The following is a 14,529-nucleotide window of genomic DNA, read 5'->3' as shown; positions in this document are numbered from 1 at the left end:
CCTTGTAACAGTTGGGGTGATTTAAAAAAAAAAACTTTTGTCACTCTATTATCTCTGCTGAGCTCCAAGCCACATTGAAGAGTACCGTGGAGAGATCCCATGTCCGTCAGTAGGAAGATGACTCAATAGGTCCACCGTGTATTCAGTCCAGCCACCCCCTTGTAATAAGTACTATGCCATCATTCTCAAGCACTCTTCTTTTGTTCATTTGGTGAAACATTAACATGTGGAAATCATGTTTTATATTTAACACAAAGGGTTAGAAGATGAGGACATCTGCAGTTGTAATCAGAATTGACTATTAATATATTTGAATATTTTTTATTATTTTTTTGCCCTCAAAATTGTCTTTCCATTCGTAATGAAACGAGGTTTCCTGGGATGTGTGTGGCGTGGGATGTGGTTTCCTGGGATGTGTGTGGCGTGGGATGAGGTTTCCTGGGATGTGTGTGGCGTGGGATGTGGTTTCCTGGGATGTGTGTGGCGTGGGATGTGGTTTCCTGGGATGTGTGTGGCGTGGGATGTGGTTTCCTGGGATGTGTGTGGCGTGGGAGGAGGTTTCCTGGGATGTGTGTGGCGTGGGATGTGGTTTCCTGGGATGTGTGTGGCGTGGGATGTGGTTTCCTGGGATGTGTGTGGCGTGGGATGTGGTTTCCTGGGATGTGTGTGGCGTGGGATGAGGTTTCCTGGGATGTGTGTGGCGTGGGGGGGATGTGGTTTCCTGGGATGTGTGTGGCGTGGGATGAGGTTTCCTGGGATGTGTGTGGCGTGGGATGTGGTTTCCTGGGATGTGTGTGGCGTGGGATGTGGTTTCCTGGGATGTGTGTGGCGTGGGATGAGGTTTCCTGGGATGTGTGTGGCGTGGGATGTGGTTTCCTGGGATGTGTGTGGCGTGGGATGTGGTTTCCTGGGATGTGTGTGGCGTGGGATGTGGTTTCCTGGGATGTGTGTGGCGTGGGATGTGGTTTCCTGGGATGTGTGTGGCGTGGGATGTGGTTTCCTGGGATGTGTGTGGCGTGGGATGTGGTTGTACAACAAGATCAATAAAATGTGCTGTGAATGTAATGAAATGCCTGCCATATAGAGTTACACCAGTCCTTGTATTGGCTACTTTTCCAAGTAGTGTATTTATATATTTCTGCCAAGACCATCAGCTCTAAATGAATTGCGTGTGTGTGTGTGTGTGTGTGTGTGTGTGTGTGGGTGTGGGTGTTGGCCTGTGTCATATTCTACCCGTGTCCAGGGGCCACAGTCAAATACAGTGCATTCAGAAAGTATTCAGACCCCTTGACTTTTTCCACATTTTGTTACGTTTCAGCCTTATTCTAAAATTGATTTTTTTTCCTCATCAATCTACCCCGTAATGACAAATCAGAACCAGGTTTTTAGAAACTTTTGCAATCGTATAAAATACAAAAAAAATGGAAATCACATTTACGTAAGTATTCAGACCCTGTCCTTTGTTGAAGCACCTTTGGCAGCGATTACAGCCTCGAGTCTTCTTGGGTATGACGCTACAAGCTTGGCACACCTGTATTTGGGGAGTTTCTCGTATTCTTCTCTGCAGATCCTCTCAAGCTCTGTCAGGTTGGATGGGGAGCGTGGCTGCACAGCTATTTTCAGGTCTCTCCGGAGATGTTAGAACGGGTTCAAGTCTGGGCTCTGGCTGGGCCACTCAAGGACATTCAGAGACTTGTGCCGAAGCAGCTCCTGCGTTGTCTTGGCTGTGTGCTTAGGGTCGTTGTCCTGTTGGAAGGTGAACCTTCGCCCCAGTCTGAGGTCCTGAGCACTCTGGAGCAGATTTTCATCAAGGATCTCTCGGTACTTTGCTCCGTTCATCTTTCCCTCGATCCTGACTAGTCTCCCAGTCCCTGCCGCTGAAAAACATCCCCACAGCATGATGCTGCCACCACCATGCTTCACCGTAGGGATGGTGCTAGGTTTCCTCCAGACTTCCAGAGAATCGTGTTTCTCATGGTCTGAGAGTCCTTTAGGTGCCTTTTGGCAAACTCTAAGCGGGCTGTCATGTGCCTTTTACTGAGGAGTGGCTTCCGTCTGGCCACTCTTCCATAAAGGCCTGATTGGTGGAGTTATGGTGGTTCTCCCAGAGATGGTTGTCCTTCTGGAAGGTTCTCCCATCTCCACAGAGGAACTCTAGAGCTCTGTCAAAGTGACCATTTGGGTTCTTGGTCACCTCCCTGACCAAGGCCCTTCTCCCCCGATTGCTCAGTTTGGCCGGGCGGCCAGCTCTAGGAAGACTCTTGGTGGTTCCAAACTTCTTCCATTTAAGAATGATGGAGGCCACTGTGTTCTTCGGTACCTTCAATGCCGCAGAATTTTTTTGGTACCCTCCCCCAGATCTGTGCCTCGACACAACCCTGTCTCGGAGCTCTACGGACAATTCCTTCGACCTCATGGCTTGGTTTTTGCTCTGTCAACTGTGGGACCTTATATAGACAGGTGTGTGCCTTTCCAAATCATGTCCAATCAATTGAATTTACCACAGGTGGACTCCAATCAAGTTGTATAAACATCTGAAGGATGATCAATGGAAACAGGATTCACCTGTGCTCAATTTCGAGTCTCATAGCAAAGGGTTTGAATACTTATTTAAATGTGATATTTCTTTGTTTTTATTTACTAACATTTCTACAAACCTGTTTTCGCTTTGTCATTATGGGGTATTGTGTATAGATTTGAGGGGGGAAAAAACCATTTAAATCAATTTTAGAATAAGGCTGTTGCTTAACAAAATGTGGAAAGAGTCAAGGGGTCTGAATACTTTCCGAATGCACTGTATATCAAAACAATCTGTGTTGTAACGTTTTGTTATGAGTTGGTGATGTCACACTCACACTGCATGTCCCCTGCCTATGGGCCCTGGTCAAAAGTAGTGCACTAAATAGGCATGCCATTTGGGACGCAGCCTAGATTCTAATTCAGAACCCTGTTTCCCATCTGTTATGGTTATGTTGAATCCCAGATAAACCAGTTAGCAGACACTTTGGCCCGTTGTCTGTTGTCTTGATAATCAGCCTTAATAACGCTGGGCATCAATATGCTCTTTTTAAACCCCATTTTGCTTTAGTTAATGGAGTCACAGAGAGGTTTGTCAGTGAATGCACTGGAGTTAACAACATTAAGACATGTTTGTGAAGGGCTAAATGAAATCAGTGCTAGATTTGTAGCTCTCAAGTCCAGTCAAGCCAGACGACCAGACAACCCCCCCCCCCCCCATTGAAGAGAGAAAAAGGGGGGACGTTCATATTTTAACGTCTCACAGAAATGCACTAATGTTGTAGAGCCATAAAGTAAGCGGTCTGGGTCTGGGATGTGAATGGATCTAAAATAGTTATTGGTGCTGGGCCTCTAAGGGCTTCCGGCTGGTCCTGTTAGCCCTGTTACGTCATCATTTATGCTGCTGCTGCCCTGTTTATCGGGCGGCAGGTAGCTTTAGTGGTTAAGAGCGTTGTGCCAGTAACCCGAAAGGTCGCTGGTTCGAATCCCCGAGCCCGACTAGGTGAAAAATCTGTCGACGTGCCCTTGAGCAAGGCACTTAACCATAATTGCTCCTGTTAGTCGCTCTGGATAAGAGCGTCTGCTAAATGACCTATTATTATAATTATTATATCATATATCCTGATGCCTAGTCCCCTTACCCCTATACATATCTACCTCCATCACTCCAGTATCCCTGCACATTGTTAATATGGTACTGGAACTGACCCTGTATATAGTCACCTTACCCCTATACATATCTACCTCCATCACTCCAGTATCCCTGCACATTGTTAATATGGTACTGGAACTGACCCTGTATATAGTATCTACACTACCGTTCAAAAGTTTGGGGTCACTTAGAAAAGTCCTTGTTTTCTAAAGAAAAGCAATTTTTTTGTCCCTTTTTTAAAATAACATCAAATTGATCAGAAATACAGTGTAGACATTGTTAATGTTGTAAATGGCTATTGTAACTGAAAACGGCTTTTTTTTTTTTTTTATGGAATATCTACAGAGGCGTACAGAGGCCCATTATCAGCAACCATCAGTCCTGTGTTCCAATGGCACGTTGTGTTTGCTAATCCAAGTTTATCATTTTAAAAGGCTAATTGATCATTAGAAAACCCTTTTGCAATTATGTTAGCACAGCTGAAAACTGTTGTGCTGATTAAAGAAGCAATAAAACTGGCCTTCTTGAGACTAGTTGAGTATCTGGAGCATCAGCAATTGTGGGTTCGATTACAGGCTCAAAATGGCCAGAAACAGAGAACTTCCTTCTGAAACTCGTCAGTCTATTCTTGTTCTGAGAAATGAAGGCTATTCCATGCGAGAAATTGCCAAGAAACTGAAGATCTCGTACAACGCTGTGTACTACTCCCTTCACAGAACAGCGCAAACTGGCTCTAACCAGAATAGAAAGAGGAGTGGGAGGCCCCGGTGCACAACTGAGCAAGAGGACAAATACATTAGTGTCTAGTTTGAGAAACAGGCGCCTCACAGGTCCTCAACTGGCAGCTTCATTAAATAGTACCCGCAAAACACCAGTCTCAACGTCAACAGTGAAGAGGCGACTTCGGGATGCTGACCTTCTAGGCAGAGTTGCAAAGAAAAAGCCATATCTCAGACTGGCCAATAAAAATAAAAGGTTAAGATGGGCAGTCCTGAGAGATGGCTTTTTCTTTGCAACTCTGCCTAGAAGGTCAGCATCCCAGAGTCGCCTCTTCACTGTTGAATTCTGGATCTTTTTATATTTTTTACAATATTTCTTATTTTTACTAGTGAATACAATAAAGTATTTTTTTTATTTTTTTACATTTAAAGATAAACAAATTATCTGGAACCATTCAGAAAATTTGGCCACACCTGAGTTGGCTTCATTAATTAGTAAATCAAAATTATTTTGTGATAAAATCAAATTGGTATCATCAGCAAAGAGAATTGGAAGTACGGTAGAAGACATAGCAGCAAGGTCATTGATATAGATTAGGAATAACAAAGGTCCAATTATAGAATCCTACAGGTAGACCACAGGGACACCAGTATCCATTCTCAGTCAGAGAAGATAGATCACTATCTGTCAGACATTTACAACATAAGTCATTTCCCTCCAAAGGAAATGGAGCTGTCTGTCTGTCGTCAGCTCTGAGAGGGTGGAAGGGTGAACCAGCGGTAGGATGTGTGACTTACCAGCCGGGAAAATAAAGGAAAAGTTGTCTTGTTGAAATGTGAGGGCTGAGGGTTGGATGAAGTCATCCTGACAAGTCCCCTGACACAGAAAGTAAGTGAGGAGGGAGGAGATGGAGAGAGAGGAGGGGAGAGGAGAGGGGTAGAGAGAGGAGGGAGGAGATGGAGAGAGAGGGGTAGAGAGAGGAGGGGGAGGGGAGAGGAGATGGTTAGTCCTCTGTGTGACTCCCTCCACTCCCATCCTTCTCCCTCAGGGCTCTGTGCTCTCAGTGGAGGCTCACACACAGGCCTCCCCCTCCCCCCTCCCCCCTCCTCTCTCTACCCCTCTCTTCTCTCCTCTCCCCTCCCCCTCCTCTCTCTACCCCTCTCTTCCCTCCTCTCTCTACCCATCTCTTCTCTCCTCTCCTCTCCCCCTCCCCCCTCCTCTCTCTACCCCTCTCTTCTCTCCTCTCCCCCTCCCCCCTCCTCTCTCTAACCCTCTCTTCTCTCCTCTCCCCTCCCCCCTCCTCTCTCTAACCCTCTCCTCTCCCCTCCCCCCTCCTCTCTCTAACCCTCCTCTCCCCCCTCCTCTCTCCACCCCTCTCTTCTCTTCTCCTCTCCTCTCTCCCCCGTCTCATCTCCCCTCTCATCTCCCCTCTCTCCTCCCCCTCTCTCCTCTCGCTCCTCCTCTCCCCTCTCCTCTCTCTCCCCCTCTCTCCCCCTCTCCTCTCCCCCTCTCCGTGCCTGGACCAGTAGCAACCCCCTAAGGTCTTCTCTGAGGATAATATCTCTAACTGTAGACACAGACCAAATCAGAGGGAGAAACAGTATCTAAGCTTAACCACCACTGTGTAATACACCTGTACACCATGCTAGTATGGATATTGAAACTGGGACAAAGTTGTGAGTGGACTAGGGTTGAAATAGCCTGGGTGAATTATCATGTAGCCTGGGTCAATTATCATGTTGCCTGGGTGAATTATCATGTAGCCTGGGTCAATTATCATGTAGCCTGGGTGAATGATAATGTAGCCTGGGTGAATTATCATGTAGCCTGGGTGCCAGTCTGTTTCTGCTCTCTTGCCAACTCCTTATGGAACTGTTTGGCTTGACAATGAAAATGGAGAAGGCAAAAGCAGAAACAGATCTGGGACCAGGCTAGTGAGATCCGATCTGGGGCCAGGCTAGTGAGATCAGATCTGGGGCCAGGCTAGTGAGATCAGATCTGGGGCCAGGCTAGTGAGATCCGATCTGGGGCCAGGCTAGTGAGATCCGATCTGGGGCCAGGCTAGTGAGATCCGATCTGGGGCCAGGCTAGTAAGATCAGATCTGGGGCCAGGCTAGTGAGATCAGATCTGGGGCCAGGCTAGTGAGATCCGATCTGGGGCCAGGCTAGTGAGATCCGATCTGGGGCCAGGCTAGTGAGATCCGATCAGGGGCCAGGCTAGTGAGATCCGATCTGGGGCCAGGCTAGTGAGATCCGATCTGGGGCCAGGCTAGTGAGATCCGATCTGGGGCCAGGCTAGTGAGATCCGATCTGGGGCCAGGCTAGTGAGATCCGATCAGGGGCCAGGCTAGTGAGATCCGATCTGGGGCCAGGCTAGTGAGATCCGATCTGGGGCCAGGCTAGTGAGATCAGATCTGTATATCTCTATAGTTGTGAAGATAACAGATAGATCAGTGTAGATCCACTGTGGATCATATCAGACACAGATAATCTTCTCTTCACTCAGACGCTTGTCACAGCTGTCTGTCTGTCTGACGCCCTATATCACAGCTGTCTGTCTGTCTGACGCCCTATGTCACAGCTGTCTGTCTGTCTGACGCCCTATATCACAGCTGTCTGTCTGTCTGACGCCCTATGTCACAGCTGTCTGTCTGTCTGTCTGACGCCCTATATCACAGCTGTCTGTCTGTCTGACGCCCTATATCACAGCTGTCTGTCTGTCTGACGCCCTATGTCACAGCTGTCTGTCTGTCTGACGCCCTATGTCACAGCTGTCTGTCTGTCTGACGCCCTATGTCACAGCTGTCTGTCTGTCTGACGCCCTATGTCACAGCTGTCTGTCTGTCTGACGCCCTATGTCACAGCTGTCTGTCTGTCTGACGCCCTATGTCACAGCTGTCTGTCTGTCTGACGCCCTATGTCACAGCTGTCTGTCTGACGCCCTATGTCACAGCTGTCTGTCTGACGCCCTATGTCACAGCTGTCTGTCTGTCTGACGCCCTATGTCACAGCTGTCTGTCTGTCTGACGCCCTATGTCACAGCTGTCTGCCTGTCTCTGTCTGTTTGTTCGTTCTGCCTGTCAATTAATTAATATGGAGTTGGTCCCCCTCCTTTGCTGCTATAACAGCCTCCACTCTTCTGGGAAGGCTTTCCACTAGATGTTGGAACATTGCTGCTGGGACTTGCTTCCATTCAGCCACAAGAGCATTAGTGAGGTCGGGCACTGATGTTGGGCGATTAGGCCTGGCTCGCAGTCGGCGTTCCAATTCATCCCAAAGGTGTTCGATGGGGTTGAGGTCAGGGCTCTGTGCAGGCCAGTCAAGTTCTTCCACACCGATCTTGACAAACCATTTCTGTATGGACCTCGCTTTGTGGACGGGGGTATTGTCATGCGGAAACAGGAAAGGGCCTTCCCCAAACTGTTGCCACAAAGTTGGAAGCACAGAATCGTCTAGAATGTCATTGTATGCTGTAGTGTTAAGATTTCCCTTCACTGAAACTAAGGGGTCTAGCCCGAACCATGAAAAACAGCCCCAGACCATTATTTATCCTCCACCAAACTTTACAGTTGACAATATGCATTCGGGCAGGTAGCGTTCTCCTGGCATCCGCCAAACCCAGATTCGTCCGTCGGACTGCCAGATGGTGAAGCGTGATTCATCACTCCGGAGAACGCGTTTTCACTGCTCCAGAGTTCAATGGCGGCGAGCTTTACACCACTCCAGCCGACGCTTGGCATCGCGCATGGTGATCTTAGGCTTTTGTGCGGCTGCTCGGCCATGGAAACCCATTTCATGAAGCTCCCGACGAACAGTTCTTGTGCTGACGTTGCTTTCCAGAGGCAGTATGGAACTCGGTAGTGGAGTGTTGCAACCGAGGACAGACGATTTCAGCACTCGGCGGTCCCGTTCTATGCGCTTGTGTGGCCTACTACATTTTATACACGTTTAGTAACAGGTGTGGCTGAAACAGCCGAATCCACTAATTTGAAGGGGTGTCCACATACCTTTTGGCCATGTAGTGTATATCTAAAGTAAATGACTTGTGACGTGGTGTCTTGTCTTTTGACAGATCTTAAGGACAGCTAGCAGATAGGGCGTGCTGCAGGTGATGAGGGCTGTGTTTTGTAGTGCGCTATATAGGGAATAGGGTGTGATTTTTAGGAGGGCTTCAGGGAGGTGTAGCACTACCCACTCTTATCAGTCTCCTGACCCACAAACCTCTTCACTATTAGAATCATCATCTTCAATGGCAGACAAAGGACTAAGGCGGTGTCCTATACGACACCCTATTCTCCACTCAGTGCACTACTTTTGACCAGAGCCATAGGGAAATAGGGTGCCATTTAGACCCTTCACCCTAACTCCCAACATGCAGGGTGTTTTCCCACCTCCTGATGGACACCATGCTTATGTCTTTTTGATGTTCTTTGTAATAAAAGACCTATTTGGGCGTCCACAATGTGACTCCCACGGCGGACAAGGACGGATACACTGGGACTCCTACTGTCTCCGCCATTTTAAACTGAAAGGCTCCCCAACCATTTATGGATGGAGTACCTGGACATGAAAGAACATGGAGACAAAATAATCATTTGAAAAATGGTCTACTCTACGGTGGGTTAAAGCTAGAGAAGATTAGAGCTGTGTAAAGGCCGTTGTAATGTAGGTTCCCTACTTCCATCCCTCTTGGACATGCAGATAAATAAGAAATGTACAAAAATAAGTATTCTTTTGAAATGGATGTTCTTCCAATAACCTGAAAGTCTAAATCTTGTTAAGAGATCTATTGTCACTCAGACTAAAGCATGAATAGGTGATCTTGAAGAAGCGTATTAAGTCCAATGGATGCAGGGGCTAAAACGTCAAGACATGAACAATGACAGTTAGATAATAGCTATCCCTAGATGTTGTAAAGCATCAGATATAGGGGGTGCCACTTGGATACAAAAGAAAAGGCAATACCAAACAATACACCACATGACCAGAAGTATGTGGACACCTGCTCGTCCAACATCTCATTCCATAATCATGGGCATTAATATGGAGTTGGTCCCCCCTTTGCTGCTATAACAGCCTCCACTCTTCTGGGAAGGCTTTCCACTAGATGTTGGAACATTGCTGCAGGGGACTTGCTTCCATTCAGCCACAAGAGTATTAGTGAGGTCGGCACTGATGTTAGGCGATTAGGCCTGGCTCGCAGTTGGCGTTCCAATTCATCCCAAAGGTGTTCAATGAGGTTGAGGTCAGGACTCTGTGCAGGCCAGTCAAGTTCTTCCACACCGATCTCGACAAACCATTTCCGAACCATGAAAAACATCCCCAGACCATTATTCCTCCTGCACCAAACTTTAGTTGTCAGTATGCATTGGGGCAGGTAGTGTTCTCCTGGCATCCGCTAAACCCAGATCCGTCTGTCGGACTGCCAGATGGTGAAGCGTGATTCATCACTCCAGAGAACGCGTTTCCACTGTTCCAGTGTTCAATAGCGGCGAGCTTTACACCACTCCAGCCGACGCTTGGCATTACGCATGGTGATCTTAGGCTTGTGATTGGCTGCTTGGCCATGGAAACCCATTTGATGAAGCTCCCGACAAACAGTTATTGTGATGACGTTGCTTCCAGAGGCAGTTTGGAACTCGGTAGTGAGTGTTGCAACCGAGGACAGACGATTTTTACGCGCTTCAGCACTCAGTGGTCCCGTTCTGTGAGCTTGTGTGGCCTACCACTTCGTGGCTGATCCGTTGTTGCTCCTAGACGTTTCCACTTCACAATAACAGCACTTACAGTTGACCGGGGCAGCTCTAGCAGGGCAGAATGTTGACGAACTGTCTTGTTGGAAAGGTGGCGTCCTACGACGGTGCCACGTTGAAAGTGACCGAGCTCTTCAGTACAGGCCCATTCTACTGCCAATGTTTGTCTATGGAGATTGCATGGCTGTGTGCTCGGTTTTATACACCTGTCAGCAACGGGTGTGGCTGAAATAGCTGAATCCACTAATTTTGAAGGGGCGTCCACATTTTGTGTGTATATATAGTGTAAATCCACTGATAGTTACAGTATTCCCCAGTAGGAATAGATTAAATGTCTACGTTTCTCTTTCTTCTCTGATGAAAGAGGGACTCTGTCACAATGGATTCATAGTATTCTATTATTAAACTGAATTAGGTAGCCTATTTCTTTTTTTGGAAACCTGTCTTCTGGGCGGCAGGTAGCTTTAGTGGTTAAGAGCGTTGTGCCAGTAACCGAAAGGTCGCTGGTTATAATCCCCAAGCTGACTAGGTGAAAAATCTGTCGACGTGCCCTTGAGCAAGGCACTTAACCCTAATTGCTCCTGTAAGTCGCTCTGGATAAGAGTGTCTGCTAAATGACAATTTTTTTAATTTATTTTTATTTTTTGGAAGCCGTTCTTTCACTGGCAGCTCTGATCATGAGGTAGCAACACCTGGGGCCAGATTGAATGGAATAGAATAGGGCCCGGGGTTCAGTTCGATCGCGGGTTATAGGCATTGCGTCATTTTCTGATGAGCCGACATATGCAGCGTTTACCGTGAATAGGATATCCGCGAACGCGGGACCATTGCCTTTGAAGGCCACAAGGCCTATAACCTGCAGTGTGACTGAATCCCAGCCCAATGCTTTATTTGTTCCTCCTTTCCTCTGCTCCCTCACAGCCCCCCCAGACAGAGGAAGCAACAGCTTGTCAATATAGCTAGAGGTCAGAGGTGAAGGCCATGAGTGTCTGTAGAGGTATAGACCTGAGGTCAGAGGTCACAGTCCCCACTGACCCCTGAGAGAGAGAGGTCACAGACGGTCAGAGACACCTTCACCTCTAAGCCGACCATCAAACAATAGTTTATTAGAAAAATGTATTTAGTTTATTAGAAAATGTATTTAGTTTATTAGAAAAATGTATTAGTTTATGAAATTAGATGGACGCTTTACATGTGGAGGACCACTATGGAAATAAAGATACAACAAATAAGATGATTCACCCTACATCTCCTCTGTCCTCCCCTGTAGATGACAGTAAATATGATTCACCCTACATCTCTTCTGTCCTCCCCTGTAGATGACAGTAAAGATGTTTAAGCGTGGAGCTCCCGGCTGGCTGGGAAAGCCCCTGACGGCCACCAGCACCATCCCCAACAACACACACGTCATCTTCAGGATCAATGGAGAGGAAACAGACACCAGGATCCCTGCTAACACCATCCAAAGCATCACACTCAGCATATGACCTTTTAACCCTGGTCACGGCCCAAATGGCACCCTGTTCCCTATATAGTACTTCACATGGAATAGAGTACCACTTGGGTCATCACAGACAGTGGATCTGTATCAAGTATGAGAAACTAGGTTATTCTTCACGATCTGCAGGTTTTAGATGTGTGCAGTTTTCTAAACTGCCAGGTTAGGCATCTGTTGAATCAGACTCCATTTAAACTAATTTACCAAACTAGCTTTTTGGCCCTTAAGACCAGAAAGGCTTCAGGGGCCTCATAGTCTATTCTAGCTGTCACACAACAATTAAAAAATATATACATTGTGTTTTTAATAAAGTATAAGAGTACCTTTTTATCACATAGATCACTCAGTTGTTGCTAATGATTTCGTTTTTGTTGTTTTGTTTAACCACAGCTCCACAACATCATGCAGGCTACCAAACATCCCTTAACCACAGCTCCACAACATCCTGCAGGCTACCAAACATCCCTTAATCACAGCTCCACAACATCATGCAGGCTACCAAACATCCCTTAACCACAGCTCCACAACATCCTGCAGGCTACCAAACATCCCTTAACCACAGCTCCACAACATCCTGCAGGCTACCAAACATCCCTTAATCACAGCTCCACAACATCCTGCAGGCTACCAAACATCCCTTAATCACAGCTACACAACATCATACAGGCTACCAAACATCCCTTAATCACAGCTCCACAACATCCTGCAGGCTACCAAACATCCCTTAATCACAGCTCCACAACATCCTGCAGGCTACCAAACATCCCTTAACCACAGCTCCACAACATCCTGAAGGCTACCAAACATCCCTTAATCACAGCTACACAACATCATGCAGGCTACCAAACATCCCTTAACCACAGCTCCACAACATCATGCAGGCTACCAAACATCCCTTAACCACAGCTCCACAACATCCTGCAGGCTACCAAAAATCCCTTAACCACAGCTCCACAACATCATCCAGGCTACCAAACATCCCTTAACCACAGCTCCACAACATCATGCAGGCTACCAAACATCCCTTAACCACAGCTCCACAACATCATGCAGGCTACCAAACATCCCTTAACCACAGCTCCACAACATCATGCAGGCTACCAAACATCCCTTAACCACAGCTCCACAACATCCTGCAGGCTACCAAACATCCCTTAACCACAGCTCCACAACATCCTGCAGGCTACCAAACATCCCTTAATCACAGCTCCACAACGTCCTGCAGGCTACCAAACATCCCTTAATCACAGCTCCACAACATCATACAGGCTACCAAACATCCCTTAACCACAGCTCCACAGCATCCTGCAGGCTACCAAACATCCCTTAATCACAGCTCCACAACATCATGTAGGCTACCAAACATCCCTTAACCACAGCTCCACAACATCCTGCAGGCTACCAAACATCCCTTAACCACAGCTCCACAACATCCTGCAGGCTACCAAACATCCCTTAACCACAGCTCCACAACATCATGCAGGCTACCAAACATCCCTTAACCACAGCTCCACAACATCCTGCAGGCTACCAAACATCCCTTAATCACAGCTCCACAACATCATGCAGGCTACCAAACATCCCTTAACCACAGCTCCACAACATCCTGCAGGCTACCAAACATCCCTTAACCACAGCTCCACAACATCCTGCAGGCTACCAAACATCCCTTAATCACAGCTCCACAACATCCTGCAGGCTACCAAACATCCCTTAATCACAGCTACACAACATCATACAGGCTACCAAACATCCCTTAATCACAGCTCCACAACATCCTGCAGGCTACCAAACATCCCTTAATCACAGCTCCACAACATCCTGCAGGCTACCAAACATCCCTTAACCACAGCTCCACAACATCCTGAAGGCTACCAAACATCCCTTAATCACAGCTACACAACATCATGCAGGCTACCAAACATCCCTTAACCACAGCTCCACAACATCATGCAGGCTACCAAACATCCCTTAACCACAGCTTCACAACATCCTGCAGGCTACCAAACATCCCTTAACCACAGCTCCACAACATCATGCAGGCTACCAAACATCCCTTAACCACAGCTCCACAACATCATGCAGGCTACCAAACATCCCTTAACCACAGCTCCACAACATCATGCAGGCTACCAAACATCCCTTAACCACAGCTCCACAACATCCTGCAGGCTACCAAACATCCCTTAACCACAGCTCCACAACATCATGCAGGCTACCAAACATCCCTTAACCACAGCTCCACAACATCCTGCAGGCTACCAAACATCCCTTAACCACAGCTCCACAACATCCTGCAGGCTACCAAACATCCCTTAATCACAGCTCCACAACATCATACAGGCTACCAAACATCCCTTAACCACAGCTCCACAGCATCCTGCAGGCTACCAAACATCCCTTAATCACAGCTCCACAACATCCTGCAGGCTACCAAACATCCCTTAACCACAGCTCCACAACATCCTGCAGGCTACCAAACATCCCTTAACCACAGCTCCACAACATCCTGCAGGCTACCAAACATCCCTTAATCACAGCTACACAACATCATGCAGGCAACCAAACATCCCTTAACCACAGCTCCACAACATCATGCAGGCAACCAAACATCCCTTAACCACAGCTCCACAACATCCTGCAGGCTACCAAACATCCCTTAACCACAGCTGCACAACATCCTGCAGGCTACCAAACATCCCTTAACCACAGCTCCACAACATCCTGCAGGCTACCAAACATCCCTTAACCCCAGCTGCACTTGTCACCCTGTAGTCAAACATTGTTATTCTGAAAATCTGTTTCCGTCATCAGCACAGCCTACAGTGGGAACTCCCCCCATTCACACGCCAGTGGAACTCAACTCATATAGACTCGCCTCGTTCCAT

General features: G+C 47.4%; 2 protein-coding genes across 2 annotated transcripts in view; both read left to right on the top strand.

Annotated features, from left to right (window-relative positions):
• The window catches only part of LOC121578383, a 34,263-nt gene extending 22,285 nt beyond the window's left edge, over window positions 1–11,978 (top strand). Inside the window, exon 8 of the mRNA XM_041892742.2 lies at window positions 11,463–11,978. Within this exon, the coding sequence (XP_041748676.2) occupies window positions 11,463–11,630 (168 nt within the window). The 3' untranslated portion in view covers window positions 11,631–11,978. The remainder of the gene's footprint in view (window positions 1–11,462) is intronic.
• Window positions 1–14,529, top strand: part of LOC121578357 (receptor-type tyrosine-protein phosphatase F) — a 231,295-nt gene that overhangs the window by 91,570 nt on the left and 125,196 nt on the right. The gene's annotated exons all lie outside the window — the stretch shown is intronic.

The sequence above is a fragment of the Coregonus clupeaformis genome, chromosome 1 (assembly GCF_020615455.1).
Source record: "Coregonus clupeaformis isolate EN_2021a chromosome 1, ASM2061545v1, whole genome shotgun sequence".
NCBI classification, from domain to species: Eukaryota; Metazoa; Chordata; class Actinopteri; order Salmoniformes; family Salmonidae; genus Coregonus; species Coregonus clupeaformis.
This window is presented reverse-complemented; position numbering and strand designations above follow the sequence as displayed.